The sequence below is a fragment of the Parambassis ranga genome, chromosome 24, assembly GCF_900634625.1.
Source record: "Parambassis ranga chromosome 24, fParRan2.1, whole genome shotgun sequence".
Classification (NCBI taxonomy): Eukaryota; Metazoa; Chordata; class Actinopteri; family Ambassidae; genus Parambassis; species Parambassis ranga.
Window position 1 is genome coordinate 16364580 of NC_041043.1, and position 20546 is coordinate 16385125.

At 46.0% G+C, this 20546-nt stretch overlaps 1 protein-coding gene across 1 annotated transcript; it reads right to left on the minus strand.

Annotated features, from left to right (window-relative positions):
- Positions 1 to 718: 718 nt before the first annotated feature.
- On the minus strand, positions 719 to 15991 carry aig1 (androgen-induced 1 (H. sapiens)). Its single transcript, XM_028396723.1, has 6 exons — positions 15677 to 15991; positions 12325 to 12480; positions 10546 to 10647; positions 2411 to 2526; positions 2117 to 2283; positions 719 to 1241 (listed from the first exon to the last, which is right to left on the minus strand). Exons 1-6 carry the CDS (start codon positions 15815 to 15817, stop codon positions 1222 to 1224), a joined length of 702 nt encoding a protein of 233 aa, XP_028252524.1. The 5' UTR covers positions 15818 to 15991; the 3' UTR covers positions 719 to 1221.
- Positions 15992 to 20546: the final 4555 nt, after the last annotated feature.

Genomic DNA, 20546 nt, shown 5'->3' on the forward strand with positions numbered 1-20546 from the left:
TGTTCTCAATAATTCTGTAAAATGTGAAGATGTTCATCACTCTCTGACAACATAACACACACACACACACACACACACACACACACACACACACCTTGTGCTGTGTAGCACATCGTGTCACACGTGGCCACAGATCTCTTCATTCACTTTCAGCTAATAGGGCGTCATTACAGGAAGTGGTGCATTGTGAGTGTTGTTCATATCGTGTACTAATTGTTGTTTGGAGGTTTGGTCACCATGGCGACAGAGACATGGAAAGTGAGTTGGGTGGATTGACTGAAAGAGGTTCTCTCCCTGTTCTCTACTTTGGCCAAATGTGTGTGTGTGTGAGGGTAGTAAGGACGCCCAAATATTAACTCATCGGTGTCATGTTGTAATTTTTAGCTGGGGTCTTTCCAACACGTCTCTCTCTCTCTCTCTCTCTCTCACACACACACACACACACACACACACACACACACGCACACACACACACATACACGCACACACACACAGGAAACTCCCCTGACAGACTGGTAGCAAGCTGCATTCCCCGCTGTGTTGCTGGTCAGACATATTCAATCATGGTGATGACATCACTTTGCAGCAGGGGCGTCTCATCTTTTTTGTTTTTTTGAATCGCCTGTGCTTCCGCCTTAAGTCTCAGAAGGTAGCCATGTTTTTCTCCCGTAGCTGTGAGGCTCAGACGTGGAACTGAATACAAATCAGACTATATGAATATTTTCCACTCAGACTTTATTGATGTTTCACTGATTCTAGATTCTTCCATACATGTAGTGCGATTATAAGCTGAATAATAATGAGGTTCAACACTTAATTGAGGTTCAGTAGCGCTGCAGAGGCTCAGACCAGAAAACGCCGTCCCTCCTTCTGTATACGTGGGTCACGCTGTGGTGTGTGTACAGTACTGTATGTTTATGTGTGTGTGTGTGTGTGTGTGTGTGTGTGTGTGTGTGTGTGTAGGTTGATTTCTGTCCCAGCTGCCATCAGATGCAACATGTTGCTTAGCTTTAGCAACTGAAAAAAAACAAACCAGCAAAAACCAAACAGTTCAAGCTTTCCTTCCTTTGTCACCTTGTTTCTGTATTTACACTTCGTCTCTTTTCTCGGTTCAGTTCATAAAGGTTCTGCTCGTCTCCACAGAGGTCACGTGTTTTTGTTTTTGTGCTGTCCTGGGGGGGGCGGGGCTCGAGCTCTGAAGCCCACACAGCTGAGAGAAGATCACTCACCTTTGACCTTTCCTGACAGAGAGAGAGAGGGAGCGAGGGTGAGAGAGAGAGACAGAGAGAGAGAGAGGGAAAGAGAGAGAGGGAGAGAGAGAGGGAGAGAGAGAGGGAGAGAGAGAGGGAGCAAGGGTGAGAGAGAGAGTGTGAGAGAGAGAGGGTGAGAGAGGGAGACAGATAAACAGAGGGAGAGAGGGAGAGGTTAAGATGACATCTTTGAGGTCTTACACACACACACACACACACACACACACACACACTGTAGTTGTGTGTAGTGTGTAGTGTGTGTGTGTGTGTATTAGGGTGTATTAGGGTGACGGCTGCTCGGCAGATGCCACATCTGCTTCCGTCTCGCCTTGTGTTTGTGTCAGATTCCAAACTGACCAGAAAATCTAACAAAAAATGAGCAAAACTTCTATTGATCAATAAATCAATCAATCAATCTGACCCCCACGCGCACGCACACACACACACACACACACACACACACACACACACACACACACACACACACACACACACACACACCCGTTCTCACTCTCTCTATGGCCAAGAAACTGTAAAAACAGCTGGATTTTGAATATTACAACGGCCCTTGAATGCAACATGAGAGACATATAGGTCTAAATCGGAGCTTAGACTTTAAACCACAGCACAACCAGGAAGCCATGACCAGCAGTCACATGACCAGCAGTCACATGACCAGCAGTCACATGACCGGCTTAGACTTTCTACAGCTGATGAGAAAATGCAAATATGTAATGAATGATCGCACGCTGACTGAACATGTGACAGGAAATGAAAGGTATAGCGTCATAGTTCCAGCTCAGTCCCTCAGTTTACCAGAAGCTGGCACACAGTGTGTGTTGTTGTGTGTGTGTGTTGTTGTGTACCTGTCTGTGGCGGGTCCCAGATGTAGTTGTTAAGGATTTCCCCGAGGATGTAGAAAATGCAGATCACCACCAACAGTGAGCTGAAAAAGAGGATCCGGAGTACCGCCGTGAGGCGCTCCAGCACTGGGTACACCCACACACCTGTCACCTGGTGCACCCAACACGCCCTGTGGACACACACACACACACACACACACACACACACACACACACACACACACACAGTCAGAGTTTAAACTGTTAATTTCTTATTACGGTGTTTATGAGGTGTTGGAAACAGGAAACATTCGTTACCAGAGGATGTATCCCACACCGAAGCAACACACCGCAGCCAGACCCCACGACCTGCTGGGATACCGATGGTGGGTGGTCCTCATCTCGATGATGATGAAGGGGAGAACCGTGGTGTGCTGAGAGGAAGACGGAGACAGAGGGGAAAGGGAGGGGGTACATTCAAAAGGGAGAATTAGTGCTTAAACTAAACATGTCAATTAAAATAATTAGTAAATTAATAAAGTAACATTTCATTTTCTTTGCATATGACGAGCAGCTCTGCTGGTCCCTGGTTTACTCTCCTTTCAATTATTCATTTATCTCTATACAAAACGTGTGTGTGTGTGTGTGTGTGTGTGTGTGTGTGTGTGTTCAGATGCTTGTGTAATTTAAACACACACACACACACACACACACACTTAACAGAGATCATGACCTGTGCTGCTATTTTCTATAAACCTGCTTCTCACAAACACTCCAGGAAGCTGATGTTCATTTTACCTGCACTACACTGTGTGGCCAGCAGGGGGCACTCATATACAAACACACAGACACAAATACTGTAAATACACACATATACAATCAGATGTAATTGTCTCAGCAGAACCTCTTACCTCATGAGCGCTCAGGAGCACAGCTGTGTGTGTGTGTGTGTGTGTTGCTACTGTGATTATGAGGACCACATTATTTTGTAGGACAGAGTGAGGACATTTTGAAAAATGAAGACCTTAATTGTAAAAACTAGGACATGCTGGACATTTTTTTGCACAGTTTTGAAATTAGACTAAAGTGAATGTGAGGTGCGTTCAGGGACCCACACCCTGACTCCACGCCTGTTGACCTGTGAACAAATGAGGACAAAATACGCCCCCCCCCCCCCCCCCCCCCCCCCGTGTCCCCACTGGTTCATTTACATTCTAACAGCTAACATGAGCCACGAACTGTGCCAAAAGCAAAACATTAAAATAACCCAGTAAAAAAATCCGAAGGGTTTGTACCTGAAGAGGCACTTTACTGTTAAAACCACAGCAGCTTACTGCGCCATTATTTCCCTTCATGTGTCCTACGTAGCCAAGATGGCGGCCGTACTCGTCAGTGTGAACGCACGTTGTAAAAGCTCGCCACATTTTAAGACGTTCAGTTATAGTTTCACAATAAAAAAACCTCCTGAGCGCCTGTTTATAAAAGCAGTGTGTGTGTGTGTGTGTCTTTGTCTTTTTAATGCTGCAGTCACTGTGTCACAACCAGACTTTGACCAATCAGTTGTCAGGCGTCCCTCGGAGGATTTGGAAAGGTCACACTGAAGAGGCCAAGTATGTGCAAACCAACAAGAGTAACAGCATCAGGACAGAACAGCTCTCTGCTGGGGTCCTAAATTATAGGGTTCCCTCCCATCATTATACTGCACACACACACACACACACACACACACACACACACACACACACACACGTCCTGACGCTGCACTTTTGCCTGTGCCTCGGTGGAATTCCAGTCTCCTGGTCATGTTTAAGTTTAGTCTCTGCTGAGAGGACACACTGCTCATAAATAACACTCTTTATCCTCGCTGTCCCTCTCTCTATTTTTGTTTCTAGGTCTCTCTCTCTCTCTCTCTCTCTCTCTGTTGTCCTCCCTCTCCCCCTCTCACTTGCTGTGTCTCTCTTACTGTCCGTCTGCCCCCCCTCCCCTCCCCACAGGAGGTTTGCGGTTTCTCTCGAGCAGCCAGCTTTCTGCCTCCCTGGAAAATCCCCCCTCTTCGGCAAACAACGGTGGTTCGATCCTGTGGTCTGGAGCTAAAAACGGGACAAACCATTTCACACAGAGATACGCAGCTGGGGGTGGGTGGGGTCACATGTCTGCGGGCAGTTTTACAGGCTCAAACATCTTCCCGGCGTCCACAAACAACTGAAAACTGAGCCATCAGAGAAAGATTTACCACCAGCTGGGACTTAAACGCTTGTTCCTGCAGCTAGGACTCATGGGATATGTTGATTATTTTTAAAAGCCAGCAGTGTGGAAGGGACGATTTTTGTGGGTCAATCAGTAAATGAATGTATCATGCCACCAATGTTCTGTCACGGTCCATTGTACAAAGATGAGGGACAGACAAAGGTCTGTAGAGGCTGAGAGGTGAAGCTGCATCATCGTCTATCGTTTGCATAGCTGCTCCATCAGCTGATGATGATGTTTCTTCCTCCTTTTATAGCAACAATAACTAATTAAATAAGTGTGTGCATCTGCACACTGAGCACTAACAAACCACAGAGGAGGTGGGGTTTATGACCTATTCTGCCACCAGCCACCAGGAGGCGAGCCACGTGTTTCGCCCTCTCTCTTGGGGAGCTGTCACAGCGTCCATCGTTATGTAGAGTCTTTGGCCCTGTTCACACTGGAGGAAGTCAATCCAGCTTGAGTAGGATTGAGGATTGAATCCTTTAAGCTGGATACGTTCAGTGTCCGCACTCAATCCAGCTTATTCTGCCTTGTTTGTTGTCCTCCAAACCACTAGGCGGCGCCTTGTAATATACAGAGTCCGTTCAGGCCGTGGTAGGACCACATGTGCGCATGTGTCGCTCGTTCTTTATTTTTTTTCGGTTCCAAAAGCAGTTCATTCCTTCGTAGCCCTGTGGAAAATAAACTCGGGGCAAAGCTGTCGTAGTTCGACGGTTGTTTACATACGGCTTTTTTATGCGACCCGGACACTGTCCCCGTGAACCGGAAGTATCACGTCACTAGCGGGATTTGCGTTCTGACCTAAACCACATTTCAGCCAATCCGGCTCCGACAGGTGGATCAAGATATATCCAGATCCCAGTGTGAACAGGGTCTTTGTAAAAATATCCTCAATGCGGTGTTTAGTGGTAGAATAAACACAAACAAACAAACACAGACATTTCAGACAGCACAACTCCAGCATAACATCAGAGTGAACAGTCCACCGAGCCAAACAGGCACTATTCTGATTTCTTTGGAAACTTAGACAGATTTAAAAAAAAAACCTTGTGTGGGTTTCCGGGGGGGGGGGGGGGAAGAATCCACTGCTGTGTGTGAGTGTGTGTGTGAGTGTGAGTGTGTGTGCTTCAGTTTAAGCGGTCAAAGTGCAGCAGCTGATGCACAGCTTGTTGCTCAGTCCTGCGACCCGGCACTGATAAAGGTTTTACACTGAACTCCACTTGAACCCTGAAAAAGCAAATGAAAAGTCTCCTGTTGACATTTTTCTCCAGAGTTTTCTAAGTTAAGGAGCTTATCATGTCACCGTGGGACAATCCAGCTGCACCTTCTATCAAAAACACACTCAGACAAAATGAATCTGAACTCGTTTAACCTGCTGTGAGCCACAGGCGTGTCCACGGCAGCGTCTGGCTGACGTGTCGACATGAGCACACTGATGCTAAACTGATGTTTTCTCTGCATGTGTCACAGCAGATTTTCCACTTTCTGAAGGCTGAACGAAGACAAATCTTTTTTTTTGTTCCTCCACCAAAGACACACTGGCCGAATTGATTCAGCGACAATTCATTTCATGTGTAATAAAACCAACATGTCAACACCTGCAGTTCCTCGAATGGCCACCAGAGGGCTGGCGTCAACAGTCAGCCCCACAGACCTGCCTGTTAACCTGGACTCCACAGGAGAAGTAAACATGTTTACAGCCTGCTTCAGCTTCAACTTATGAAGAATTAAGAGGTCTGAGAGGCAACATCCAGGTCTGAGAACTTCACCTCACAGCCTCTAGAGGCCGGGTCCAAAGGTGAGTCCCTCCTCATAGACCTCCATGTTATAATGCCCCCCCCCCCCACCCACAGAGACAGGATGAGTTAAAAACTGTCTCTGTGTGCGTCACAGGTCTTTGAGCAGCTGCCCGCCCCCCTTTCAGCTCCACTTGTGTTTCACTTCCTTCCCTGTAATTGGATTAACTAAGAGTTTAGGTAGACTGACCAACCATCCCAAAAATGTTACTATTCAATATAAAGAATGATTGTGGTCTCTGTGGGTTCTATGCATGTGTACAATATTTTTAGCGGGGCAAGAAGCAAGTCATGACATAAAGCCTCATTTTAGATAAACGTTACGATTGGAGTAAACAAGGTTTGTTCTGAGTAGAACTGGCAGAGAGGGGGAGGATCCCAGATCCGTTTCATGAAGACTGTGCCAACATGACAGTGGCCTTCAAAGAGTTAAATCTCTTCAGAAACCTGTCGGTGAAGTCAGGCAAGGGTCCTCCATGTTTGAATATCATAAAACTCAGAACTCATCGTCTTAGTGAAGCTCTGACACGAACTCTTAGCCAAATCATCATCTTCATCTACTCCACATCCTCCCAGAGAACCATGTCTGACAGCACACCGAGCACCTGAGAGGTAAAAAATAACCCGAGAGCTGTCACAGGCACAGAGAAGGAGTCTGACACACACACACACACACAGAGTGATAACAATGCAAGCTGAGCACACAGCAGATGAAGGTTAAGTGAGGATGATGATCCCAGGTTCTTCTGTAAGTGTGAATGTGTGTGTGAATGTTCCCAAACCCGACAATGATTCACCACATGTGAACAAACAGCTGATCCTCGGACAGCGGAGCTTTGATAACAAAGGCCTGTGTGTGTGTGTGTGTGTGTGTGTGTGTCTCACAGGTCAATGGCGTCAGACCCAGTGTGAGACTATAATCCTCTGTTGCTAGGAGCTAGGACCTTTCAGTGTGTGTGTGTCTTTATGAACTGTAAGTTCACGGAACACAAACACACACAGACACACATACACACAATAGATCAGCTGTACTTGTGAGGACTGTTTTGGCTCAGGACTGGTTTTGGGGTGGGGGGTGGGGGGGAGTCAAATAAGCAACTCAAAGAACAAAGTTTTGTTTTGAGTGGTCTCATAGTAACAGACTGAACACACACACCCACATGAACTCTCCAACAGTTCCCTGTGGAGCTTCATGTTTTTCTCATGAAAACCAACAATTTACATGCATGACAAAATCCTGCACATGCCAGTGCTACATAACAACCATATCCATCTGTCATTCCTAGACAGTATCCTTATCCACTATCCGCTATAGAGGACATGGATGTTCACGAAGGTCACACCTGCATGAAGCTTTTCTACTTATTCAAAGGTGCATGTAGTCTTTCCTGCACACACACACACACTCACACACACACACACACCAAAAGGAGCCACACTAGCCCAAAAATGCATCGGCACGCAGCCAGACGCCAGCCTCATGGTTAGTGGCCAACCGCTCTGCCACCTGAGCCACAGCTGCATGCAAGCAATGCTTCTGAAAGTCCAATGAGGTGCAGTGCATTGTGGGATTGTCAGCAGTTACTTTTTGGAGCACGCTGAGCAGCAGCACAAACAAAGGTTAGCCTGTTTTAAAGCATTTACTTTAAAAACAGAGACAACGGACGACACGGCCAACCAGAACATCGGGATCGCCCCCTGCTGGCTGGCTGCAGTAAAAACCCTGACTCCTCCGTGCTTAGTGGATGGGACACAGACCCAACTACAAATAAAAATATACAGGGAGGGGTGTGGCTCCAAGATGGCTTCCTTCTCCAACACGGCGAGATATTTTAGCCTCATTCACAGAACACGTGTTTAAACGCAGAGACATGTTCATCTCTGAACTCCGGTGGCTTCGGATTTGGCGCATGCTGCTCCTGTTGCCTAGCAACCTGCAGCTGATGAAAGTTTAGCGTTGTAGAAGTGTACGTAGAATCCAACCATCGATAGCATGCAATGAATCCTGGGATATGCTGGACCACGAAGGACTCAGGAGGACACATTTGAAGGATCCTTCGAAACAGGACAGACCGATGGCGCCACAAAGTGTCCATTAGGAGGATGGATCCCGTCGAACCTCTTCGGACTTCCTTACACAGCTTCACAGGTGAACAGTAGTTGGTGAAACATCTGGGTTTAGACACAGCAGCTGACACGTGAACGTCTTTTCACGTTTTACTTTTAACTGTGGTTAGTTTGCTTCATAGCTGTTTACCTACACACACACCACAGAACTCTAAAAACAAGCGTTTCTCCACTCCCATCTGTGTGAGTGCCAGCAGTGTGTGTTCAGTCACACACACCTGCAGTCAATCCTCCGCTCGCTCACTTTCAATCAGCTCCCAGACGTGAGTTCTGGACACATTATTAAAATAGTGTGTCTCTTCTTTCTCCCTCGATCTGCATCACTCGACCCCTCCCTCCTCCGATGGGAATGGCGACATGGTTGCCGTGGCAGCCGGGGTAAACAAACAACAGCGATACCATGGAATACCGCAAAATATTTACAGCAAGGCTGGACTCACACGCACGCAAAACCCCACTCACGTTTTTCTGTGCCGTTGGAGGTTGTTTTGGTGCTTGGCGACAGCGCCATAGCAACCACACTATTACATCACCACCTGGAGTACAAGAGGAGACACCAAAACAGACACACACACACTGGTTTTGTCTTTTTCAATTTCGACACGCTCTGTGACAACACACACACACACACACACACACTCCTCCTGCTGCTGCGTGGCAGAGGGAAGTTTGATGAGGAGGTTTTGCATGTTACAGACAGTGCTGGAAACTTTGCTGATTATCTGACGTGCACACAGCTGACGGTTTATCAGCAGGCGTGGAGTCGTTGTCTAAACGTTAGATTAAACCTTCTTCCTCTAGATGGCAAATCAAAGCGGCTCACCACCGCCTCTAGTCAAATCAGAGGTTCACAGCAGATAACGTTTATCAAGTCTTTTTAAGGAGGACTTTATGATTCACCGACATGAGTAATGATGCAAGAAGCCCTGGCTTTACATGCAGGGCCGATAAATCAATTAAATGCTGCTGATCTCACAGGAGGAGCTTCGTCTCCGCACAAACATCCTGCAGCTTCCCAGGAGGGGGAACCAACAGGCGGAGGACACGTGGCTGCATTTAAAGGCCCGGCGCGGCCTCACTTTAGATCTTTAAGCACATTTTTTTCACTATTTACCTTTAATGTTTTACCTCCGACATTAGAGAGCACGCTGGGTCGTCTTAATCTTAATCTGTACTTTAAAATCGGTTAAATCTCTATGATAAGCAAAAAATAGATGTTATCTTTATAAAACTCAAAAGATTCAGACAAAAGCTTGTGTCGAGATAACGGCAGGAACAAATAAAAGGAAGCATGATGGTAGCACAGATTCAGATTTTGCTTCTTGTTTGGTTTTAAATCCAAAATACTCCTAGCAGTAACCCAAACGTTAGCATGTGTGCTGCTGCGTGTCGCTGTAACTTCAGTCACTCAACAGAGACTCTTCTTTCTCAGGAAGCTGAGGAAATTTGGATTACCCTCCAAACTCCTCAGCAACTTGTACAGATGTACAGTGGAGAGCGTCCTGACAAACTCCATCACAGTCTGGTATGGGAACTGCACCGTTCAGGACAGGAAGGCTCTGCAGCGTGTCATTAAAACGGCTCAGTTCATCTGTGGAGCAGCCTTCCCACCTCTACAGGATATCTATAATGCCCGGGTCACAAAGAGGGCCCACAATATCATCAAAGACCGCACTCACCCACAGCACTCACTGTTCACACTCCTGCCGTCAGGCAGACGCTTCAGGAGCGTGAAAGCAAGGACAACCAGACTAAAAAACAGTTTCTATCCACAGGCCATCAGGCTGCTGAACCATCGACTGAACATTTATTTATCTTGTAACATCATTTCCACAATGCAAAAATTGCACATATTTGTTTTTGCATGTACAATCTCTTAAAATATTTGCACATTCTAAACGTCCTACCTCTGTACACAGAACTGCACATTTTGCTTATTTTTATTTTATTTTTCCTATTGTTTATTCGTATTTTTATTTTTTCTTATGCCTAAGTCTACTGTTTATTTTTTTTTATCTTAATTTAGTTGTGTATAAAGTCATATGAAGGGAACTCGCAAAGTAAGAATTTCATTGCTCAGTGTAACTGTAAAGTGCTGTGCATTTGACAATAAACTTCTTGAATCTTGAATCTTGAATCTTGAATGACTCCTCTGTTTGTCTGACAAAACATGATGGACGACTTCTATCACTGTCGTAAGCATCTCATCACACAGACCTATGTTTGAGTCGGACTCTTTCTGTAACAATCTCAATGAGAACATGAGAGGATCCAGCTCACCATGCCGTGGTTGAGCCACTGAGGGATGAAGTTGTCCAGAAGTCTGGGGTAGACCAGCTCTCTGTCGTACAGGTACAGGCTCCAGAAAGTGAACACCACAAACTACAGAGAGAGAAAAAACACACACAGTTATCAGCCAGCGCACAACAGGACTCCCCGAGCACAACCGAAGGAGCGATAAGAAACAATCCACCAATCAATGCACTCGATTCCACCACCCTGAAACAGTCAGGTATGTTTTAAATGTGTATTTACCATGCTAATATTTAGCCTGAAATATGTGTGCCAATGCTAATGTTAGCACTAAAGGTTAGTGTTAAATCATATCAGAGGCTCTGGCACCACCCACTGTGACATCATCGACAGGTTTCTGGAGCACCGTTCTGAGGCTCTGACTGTCGCCATGTTGGAAGCGTCTCAGTCCACCTAAACTCCCAATGCGGGCGAAGAGGTGGAGCACGAGCGGAGCTGAGGCAGGCGGGCAGTCAACACCTGTCTGTCACTCTTCACAAGTTACTTCAGTAAACGTTCAAACGCAGTACTCGGTGTGTCCGGTCATTACAGCCCATAAGTGGTTAAATTCAGGTTAAATCTTTCTATAATAAAAATGAGTGATGTATAAAGGTGCTTATTTTTCTGTCTTTTTGTTTTTCTTCCCGTTTTTGTCCCTCCAGAGGAACCAGGTTACAGATCAGGTTTGCTGCTAGGCTAAATTAGCACTGTGTGTGTGTGTGTGGCTTAAATGTAACATGATGAGCGTCACCGGCTGGACTCACTGCAGATTTTCGACCCTCCCTGAACGCCCTGCTGTTTGAGGCCGCTGCCTGAACAGAAGCTCACCGGCCCACGGTCTGGATCCAGGCCAGAACATGTTCCGCAGGACGGGGGTGGAATTACCTGGCCGTCATCTGTGTTCCAGTTCGAGGCACTTGAACTGACCCCCCCTCTACACCCCCATTGTACCCTGACCGACATCTTCTCTGCTTTCAACACACACAGACACACACACACAGCTTCCACAGTGTATGACTCACACTCACACAACAGACACACACAGTGATGCACTGTGGGAATTATCCTAAAAAGTGTTTCAGCTCTTCAATCTGTTCTGACAGTTTGCGTACATATTATAATGCTAATTCTTCTTTCCTTAAAATGCGTGCGTGCGTGCGTGCAGGCATGTGTTGGAGGGCGGTCTGACCGCTCTGGTGCAGAAGCCGTTGAGGTGGTGGGTAGCTGTGGTCTTTATGGTCTGCCAGAGGAAGGTCTTTGGAACAGACGGTTGGTTAGGTGGATCTGCAGCTGATGACTGTTTGCATTATTGATCGATTGTCCATGTTTAATCAATCAGTGTATTCTGACATTTGATGGACAAACCAGTGAAGTATGTTCCTGTTTCCAGACTAACAGTTCAACCCTCATTCATTGATCATTGTTTTTGTAACATTGTGTTATAGTGGGACGATCAGGATGAGGGGCAGCAGCAGTCTGACGGGCGCTCACGTTTCATGGGGCAGTCAGAGATCAACTGTGTCTGATTGGTGTCTGCAGACGTACAGTGTGCATCTTTATGACTGAGTGTGGCAGGAAACACAGACAGCTACTACTGCTGCACTGAATAACACACCAACACACGCCTACATCCGCATGACATGTATAACTACACACACATTTTTATTCAAGATTTCTGCTGCCAGAGTGCCCAAGATCATCCACACATGCAAACACACAGTGTGTGTGTGTGTGTGTGTGTGTGTGTGTGTGTGTGTGTGTCCTCACCGCTCCGATGGGGAAGGCCAGGACAGCCATCATCCAGTCCCGCAGACCGATCAGCTTCCTCAGCTGGCGCTCCTGTTCCCTGCTGTCGCCTCCCTTCGTCAGCAGGCTGGACACATCAATCAGGACACACACCGCAAAAAACACCGCCTGGATCACCTGCAGGGAGGCGCAGAGGGAGAGATCAGCGAGCTCAGCCGCTTTCACCTGACAGACGCTTCAAAGAGAAGAAGACAGAGAGCTGAGACGGAGAATTTCTCAAAGGAGGGCAAGGAAGAAGAAGAAGAGAGGAAGTGCAGCCATTATAACCCCCAAGCCTGCTTCAGATCACAGAGAAGCCGTCTGATGGACGGCCGTGGAGTGTTTCTCTGGTTCATCTTTATTCACCACAGATGACTGTCACTATAGCAGCCAAGTGAACTTGTGTTTGTGTTACACTCTGATCTGACGAGAGGTTACAGGAGCTCCCAGCCTGGTACATTACTGTGTAAACACAGAGGGAGGCCGCATGTTTCTCCCTGTACAAACACAGTCTCTCAAAACTGTGTCAACAAATGTTGACACAGCGTTGGAACGTCACTGTGACATCACGTTTGTCAGATTTTTCTTTCTTCACTTTCACAGTTTGTTTGCTCAGCCCTGCACCACACAACCTTTTCCTCTCCAGTAGTTGCGACAGCTAACCTGCCTCAGGTAGCAGGCATGGCCCGGCCTAGCTTAGATAGACCGACAGGTGCATCCTTCGTTTCCCTGGTAACGAGGAATGATGTGGACCAGGTGGACCCTTCTTTCCTGAATCCTTTTAATAGTTGACTCCACAAACTGAACTCTTTACAGCTCAATCTAAAAACCTTGGAATGGTAATGTTAACTGCATGTTGCTAGACGACAGGAGCAACACACCATGATAAACAGGAAGTCTTCCTGAAGCCCGGACCTCCTTTATACATGAGACAGGACAGATACGGATGTTTTGTATTTATGGTGAATGAGCCTTACAGTAGTGATAACAACTTCAACTCTTAAGAGTGAGTTCCACAAATCATTTGCCATCTTAAAAGGAGAGGAAAGATATTTCCATTTTATTGGCTGTCGCTTAGCAACAGTGTTCTCAAACTTAAACCACTTGAAAGCCAAACATATCCTGCACTTGACTTCCCATCCACAATACAACCTCGTTTAAACAGGCAGCAGAATGAGAACACCAGCGGCCCGCTCGGTGTGAGTCAAACGCTCACTCCTAAGACAAAGAGAAGGAAAAACGGCGTCAGGACGGCGAAGACTTTCCTCACAGACTGCTCGTCCTGCAGCAGGAAGCGCTGCGGCCGCCAACCAGACACACAATACTCATATAAAACCACACATGGCACCAAAAATACTTCGCTCTGATCATGAAATTCAGATTAGGCTACAGGACGTGAAGTGGACTGAGGCAAGAGAGAAAACCAGCTCTTTGTTTTAACCTCCGTCTTTGTGTAATGAAACACTCCCATCAATACGTTCACAGGGATGGATGTGACCTTCTTTTCCAGAGAAAGATGGAGAGGATGCGCACACACACCCGACTCTCCCTCTCCTCCTCCTCCGTCCCTGTGGGAGGATCGAGTGTCGTCCGCTGGGTGCGAGGACGGCCAGTCGGCATTTTCCCTCTACAGTTATCAGGGTTATGTGTCTGACACTTGACAGATTTATGTCTGAAAACTAAAGGCTGCTAGCATGTCTAGGTTAGCTTCGGTGCTACATAAGTAAGGGCTTTCTATGAGAACTCAGCTAGCTGTTTGACTACAAAGAGCAACAACACAGGTAACCATCAGTGATGTACCGATGTGTGCAGGGTGTCATATTGCACGCACACACACACAAATAAACACACACACACACACACACGATTAGGAGCCAGATGCAGCACCACTGTGTGTTTCCTGGCTGCTGGAGTGTGCAGGTCTTTAACGGCACCGTTACCCAGGAGGAGGAGAGGTCTAATGTGGAAAATATGACACAGCTATTTCCCATGCTCACACACACACACACACACACACACACATTTACCCTCAGAGGGGATTAGTTTCCCTTTAAAAGGCCTTCAAGAATTGCTTTAGCTTTTTATGCTCATTATTGATTTTGTATTAAAAAAGAAAAAGAAACATTATTAAAGACTAAACGAGTAGAAACATCTGCTTTAAAACTGACGTGCTGTGTTTGTGAATGGCTGCCCAGCAGAATTGGCCTCTTTGTGTGTGTGTGTGTGTGTGTGTGTGTGTGTGTGCATTGTTTGCGATGAATGGAGGCTGTGTTTGTTTGTGTCTTCTTCCAATTTCTGTTGATCACTAGTGTAAAGTCCGTAATTTAATTTTACTTGAGAATCCATAACACTCATTATAATTATAAAATAGCACCACGACTTTTGAACATCAGAGCAAAAAGTTATTCTGTGTTGCTGCTCTCTGCATTTATTAATAATGAAAATACGCCCTAGCTAACACATGTTTGTCGAGCTAAATGTTGCTGCTAGCTGTGTAAATATCTGATGTTAGCAAAACAAATACAGAACTCCTAAACCCTGAAAAGGTTTGTTAGCATGTTAGCACTTCCTGTTTGACACTGAAGTGTGTTTTCGGTTAAAAATGCCTGTAACACGTGCTGACAGGAGGCTGAATGGGACGTCATTAAACGTCATCAGGACAAAATAATGCAGAGGAAGTCCGTGTGGTGATGTCATAGTCATGTGACCCTGCTGTAGCTGGTCTACAGCGTAGCATTAGCTGTGTAGCTCTGTTTGCTGTTTATTAGTGAAGATTATCCTGCTGAATTAAGATCATGATCTGTTTTTATTTCCTGCAATAATCCAAAAAAAGGGCAATGAGATGCTAACTTCCTGGTTAGCATACAGAAATATGTCTGGTTACGTCATACGGGAATGCTTTGCCCCGCCCACTTTAGAAACCGGAAGTATGTAGCATTTCATATCTTTGGCATAATGCGCCATCTTTTAGATATTTGTCAATAAACACCATCATCTCAGCTCATATCCGGAAGACTTTTACAACCCGCCTGTGTACGCGCTGCGCGCTCCCGCCTGCAGGGGAAGGCATTTCTTACAGGATGGCATTCTGAGCCACAACACCTGTTCCGGTTCAGCCTCTCCACGCGGAGCTTTCCACGCACTGACCCACGTTGCCGGCTTGAAAAAGCGGCTGCAGTGAAGTGTGACTTCACGGTGTTTCCATTCTTTTTCACATTAACGTCGAGTTTAATGAGCACAGAGGGCGGAAACAATGGACGCCGATTCAAAGGTGATCCCAGCCTTTTACCGCCGGGGCTCGGTGGCTGCACTGAAATGAATCGTTAAATCTCACCAGGTCGATGAAGGTCAGGAACTTCCAGCTGCCTCCGTAGGTCTGGTGAGCCGGCATGTCTAACGCTTTGTAGTGGCAGAGGATGGAGAAATAAGACAGGAGGATGGCGACCCGCAGAACCTGAGAGGGGATCAGCGCCATGATGCTCGCTCGGTGTCTGGCTCTACCCGCCTGTCTGCGCCTCTCTGCGGCTCTGTCTGCGCCTGGATCGCGCCCGTTTGTCGCTATTTTCTTTACCTTCCTAACCTCTCTGCCTCTGCGCGCCTCTCCGGACCCCCCCCAGCAGCTTCTACTGCTTCCGTGTTATGGTGATGACGTAACAGGGAGGGCGGGGCTTGCGGCCCGTGATCCTCCACCATTGATCAGTTCTAAGATTATTCTGTCGGATTTTTGCCTCACGTAGTTTATAAAAATGACATTTTTGTATTCTATCATATTACTTTGCATGGAAAGGACTTTATTTATTTGTTTGGCATAATTTAATAATAAATACGGAATGATTTAATAATCTTACTTTAAATTGAAATATCACTACATATAAAACAATACCTTTATTATTTATATTTTATTTATAGTAGTGGTTATTCCTAAACAATGCAGTTTACCAGCTATTGTTTACATTTAATTCTGACTTGTCCATGTGTTGGTTGCCATACTAATAATAATAATAATAATAATAATACAGACTCATATTAAAGCTCAATCAAACTTTGTTTGTCTGCAAAAGCTCAAAGAAAAGATCTTCCCAGTTTGGTGTGGAAGAACCCGCCTGTCCTGACCTGAAGGCCGCTCGACGCCTGACCTCCTCACCCTTCATCAGACTAATGAGCTGGACGAGCAGCAGAGACATGGAGGCTGCAGACTCAGGTGGCGGCTGGCTGTCAGCACAGTTTAGACTGCGCAGTGTAATAAGGAAGCTGCTGTGTCATTTAAACTGTGGTTCGGTCACTGTGTGATGTGTTTTCGCCTGCAGGACTGTGCGGACGAACGTTTTCTACTCTAAATAACATAATGTTAATGAAGCAGCCATTAATAACTGAACTACACAAACAGCCTGAGCAGGCGAGGAAAGAGGTGATGATGTTGCTACGGCAACGATGAAAAGCTACTTAAGCAGAAGTGCAGTGTGCCGAACGTGCACCTTTTTTGGATGAATGCACGTAGAAAAACATCACACACGTCTTAGTGTCAGCTTCCCATCATCACACCCGTGAGACTACACAACTACTGTAGTTTGACGTATAACAACTCAACCATCACACACCTTCTGCTTACTTTCTTCCTAAGTTTGTGGACCACCAGCTGCTAATGGTGCAGGACCGCCTCCATCTGCTGAGGAGCATGCTCAGACTGGTTTGACAGAGATGACCGGGCGCTCCATGTGGTTTCAGTGGGGTGTAAAAATCATCCCGATGCTGCCCAGCTCTGCTTTTCTTTTTCTGAACACGGCTGTTTATCAGAGCATCGCGCTCAGATCTCATCTGGTTTAGGGACGCTCTCAAAGTCCAGAGGCAGCTTCAATGGTTCTAGCTTTGCTGGAAGTGACCACTAGAGGTCACTGTTAAGAAAACATAAGATCGTTTAAAGAAAAAAAAAAACACAATTGAACATTTTTCCAGCGTCTGTTTAGAACCCGGAGGTTCCTTAGAAGCAGCTTTGACGTTATCAGTATGACCTGTGCTCAGTATTTATGCAGCACGCGACAGGAATGACGTGAAAATGATGTGACATGTTGTCAGGAAGTGTCTTTACATTCCGCTGATGAGTGGTAGTGAATGAACCTGTTAACCCCCGGTTAACCCAAAACAAAGTGCAGCATGGATGATGTAGTTTTATTGGTTAGCATCTGATTGATTCTCCTAATGAAAGGCCAACGAGAGAAGGACAGCCCCCTGTAGAGGACATCCTAACATTCAAACCACTGACCTGGTGAGAGAAAACACCTTTCACACAGATCCCAGAGAATCCTGGATCTGTGTGTGTGTGTGTGAGAGAGAGAGAGAGAGAGTGTGTGTGTGTGTGTGTGTGTGTGAGAGAGAGAGAGAGTGTGTGTGTGTGTGTGTGTGTGTGTGTGTGTGTGTGTGAGAGAGAGAGAGAGTGTGTGTGTGTGTGTGTGTGTGTGTGGAGAGAGAGAGAGAGTGTGTGTGTGTGTGTGTGTGTGTGTGTGTGTGTGTGTGTGTGAGAGAGAGAGAGAGTGTGTGTGTGTGTGTGTGTGTGTGTGTGAGAGAGAGAGAGAGTGTGTGTTGTGTGTGTGTGTGTGTGTGTGTGTGTGTGTGTGTGTGGAGAGAGAGAGAGTGTGTGTGTGTGTGTGTGTGTGTGTGTGAGAGAGAGAGAGAGTGTGTGTGTGTGTGTGTGTGTGTGTTAGGGGCATGTGAGGTCCCCATTGTGGAAATACAGTAAGCCTCTTGTACCAGGATGTCAGGTTCCAATCTTGTAAAGCTACACACACACACACACACACACACTGCTGGCTCTGTGGGTTCTCTGAAGAGTTGGCAGAAACATGTTTCCTCTTTCCCTCTTCCTCCTCGTCTTCCTCCTCCATTCTTCAAAACATTCCACAGTGGAAACTCAGCTGACAGTGTGCACCAAGGGGTTTGACGGCAGGTAATGTCTCGGAGTATAAAGTCAGTCGGTCAGTCAGCACATCTTCATCAAAAGGCTCAGGCTTTTATTTTGAAATATACAGCTCTAAGCAAATAGTATAAATACAAACAATTCTTTCCTGTTAGACTGGGAAAAGTCACACTAACATAAATAAATACAGAAGATGATGCTGCCTTTTGATAATAATAATAATAATAATTGGGTAATTGATTATATTATATTTATAATAAAATAAACATGTCTGGGTGTCAGTGAGATTGTGACCAGTAAGGGGCGTTGTTTAGTCCTAAACGACACAGCGCTCCACGCTCGATGGTTACACTGTGTGTGTGTGTCTGTGTGTGTGTGTCCTTCTATCAATCAATCTATTGTGAACTCTCTCTCACACACACTCACACACCCTGTGCCGATGAAACCGTTATCTCCCAGTTGATTTGACCTTTGCCCTCCTGCTCTTACATAACATACGGGCCACACCTTAACCCACTGTACAGAGTGTGTGTGTGTGTGTGTGAGTGTGTGTGTGTAATCCCTGACACTATATATCATGGATTAATCTGTCAGGACTTGAAGACAGCAGATATGTAGTGTGTGTGTGTGTGTGTGTGTGTGTGTGTGTGTCAGGTAAAGAGTGCTTGCTGTTTGTCTGTGAGAAACTAGGTGCGGTATCAAGGGGAGCAGGCTCGCTGTGTGTGTGTGTGTGTGTGTGTGCTTGTATGAGTAAGCATTAGTAATCAGTCAGCTGTCACAGAAGTGCTTTGTCTTGCAGAGCGTTACCGTTCCACTCCAGGACAAAAGCTTGAGGCAACTGCTGTGTGTGTGTGTGTGTCTGATATAATGGATTATTCACAGCTTCCTGTAGCGACTCAGCAGGTTCCTCGTTCTTGGTTGTTTTTCTTCTAACCGTACAGTGAATATGAGGCTTGAATAGGGAGGATTAGGAGTTCCAGTCTGAGACTTTAACTCTAACACATTCGAGTCTGACACATGACTCACCTCCCGGGGTTGTCACTACTTTACCCAACACTCAGCGTGGACGAGAGGAGTGTCACAGACAGCTCCGTGCAATGCTAATGAAGAAGCTGTGCTCCGTGTTTCTGCTCGACTGCTGGAGCCTTTCAGCTCCTTGTTTTGGTTTCATCAGGATTGATAGAACCTCTCAGTTAACTATGACAGAAGTGGAAGGCTTCTAAACTCTACACGGCCAGGGGGTCATTTATTAGACCCCGTTCACACTGGGGAAGTCAATCCGGCTAGAGCGGGATTTGGGCCGTATCTGGATATATCCTGAACGAAAAAAAAAAAAACGGAAAAAAAACGGCCTGAACGAACTCTGTATATTACGAGGTGCCACCTAGTGGTTTGGAGGACCGCCAACAAGCCGGATTGAGCGCGTGTGTAATAGCCAGATTTGAAAATAGGTCTGAACGTATCCAGCTTAAAGGCGATCTGGATTCAATCCTACTCTAGCTGGATTAACTTTCTCCAGTGTGAACGGGGTCTAAGAGACTCTTCTAAACACGGCAAAATGATCTGTTCTGTTTGACGGCAGCCATCTTTGTTTTCATTTGGAAACAGATCTCACCCAGGTGCACACCTGGTTGCTAAAGAGCCACACATTTCCTCCTGACATTTATTTATTAAGTGACTCACAGAGAGGTGGTTTGGGCCTCGGTTGACAGGCTATTGACTTCTGTTTCATCTGCATAATGATTCACAATGCATCCATCCATCTTCTAACTGCTTATCTGGGGCCGGGTCGCCGAGGCAGCAGTCTAAGCAGGGACACCCAGATTCACAATTTAAAAAGGAATGAACTCATGGTGTCTGTCTCCCTTCACCTGTAATGTTAAACGTCATGCTGTTCATTAAATGTGACACCACTTGTCTATAAAAGGAGGCTTTACACACAATTTAACTTCAAAGTGCTCACACAGGTAGGCTTCAGATGTGCCGTATGATGCTGACAGATAGCTGAGTGTAGCATAAGTTCATAAAACATACTGTAAACTATAGAATTATACGTTCACCCGCTGTATTAGATGCCAGGGAATGGACACACAGACCTTCAGAGCTTTCGTGTTGCTGCCATATTTTATGCTCAGAGGCTTATTATTTGGCAGTTTTTCAGAGAAAATTTGATCCTTTAGACTTTTTTATGGCTGCACAAAGAGTTTTAACAGTAAAGGCTCATCAGAACTGAAATGGCACATGTGAAAAACACCCACTGCATCAAAATGACGGCTTAGAACGCAAGTTATTG

What these genes read in the sequence shown, in the direction of transcription:
- aig1 (XM_028396723.1), bottom strand. Translation starts at nt 15,817, where the DNA reads ATGGCGCTGATCCCCTCTCAGGTTCTGCGGGTCGCCATCCTCCTGTCT. An exon ending in TCCTGACCTTCATCGACCTG is followed by an intron (nt 12,481 to 15,676) that starts GTGAGATTTAAC and finishes GCCTCCCTGCAG; the next exon opens with GTGATCCAGGCGGTGTTTTT. An exon ending in TGGCCTTCCCCATCGGAGCG is followed by an intron (nt 10,648 to 12,324) that starts GTGAGGACACAC and finishes CTCTCTCTGTAG; the next exon opens with TTTGTGGTGTTCACTTTCTG.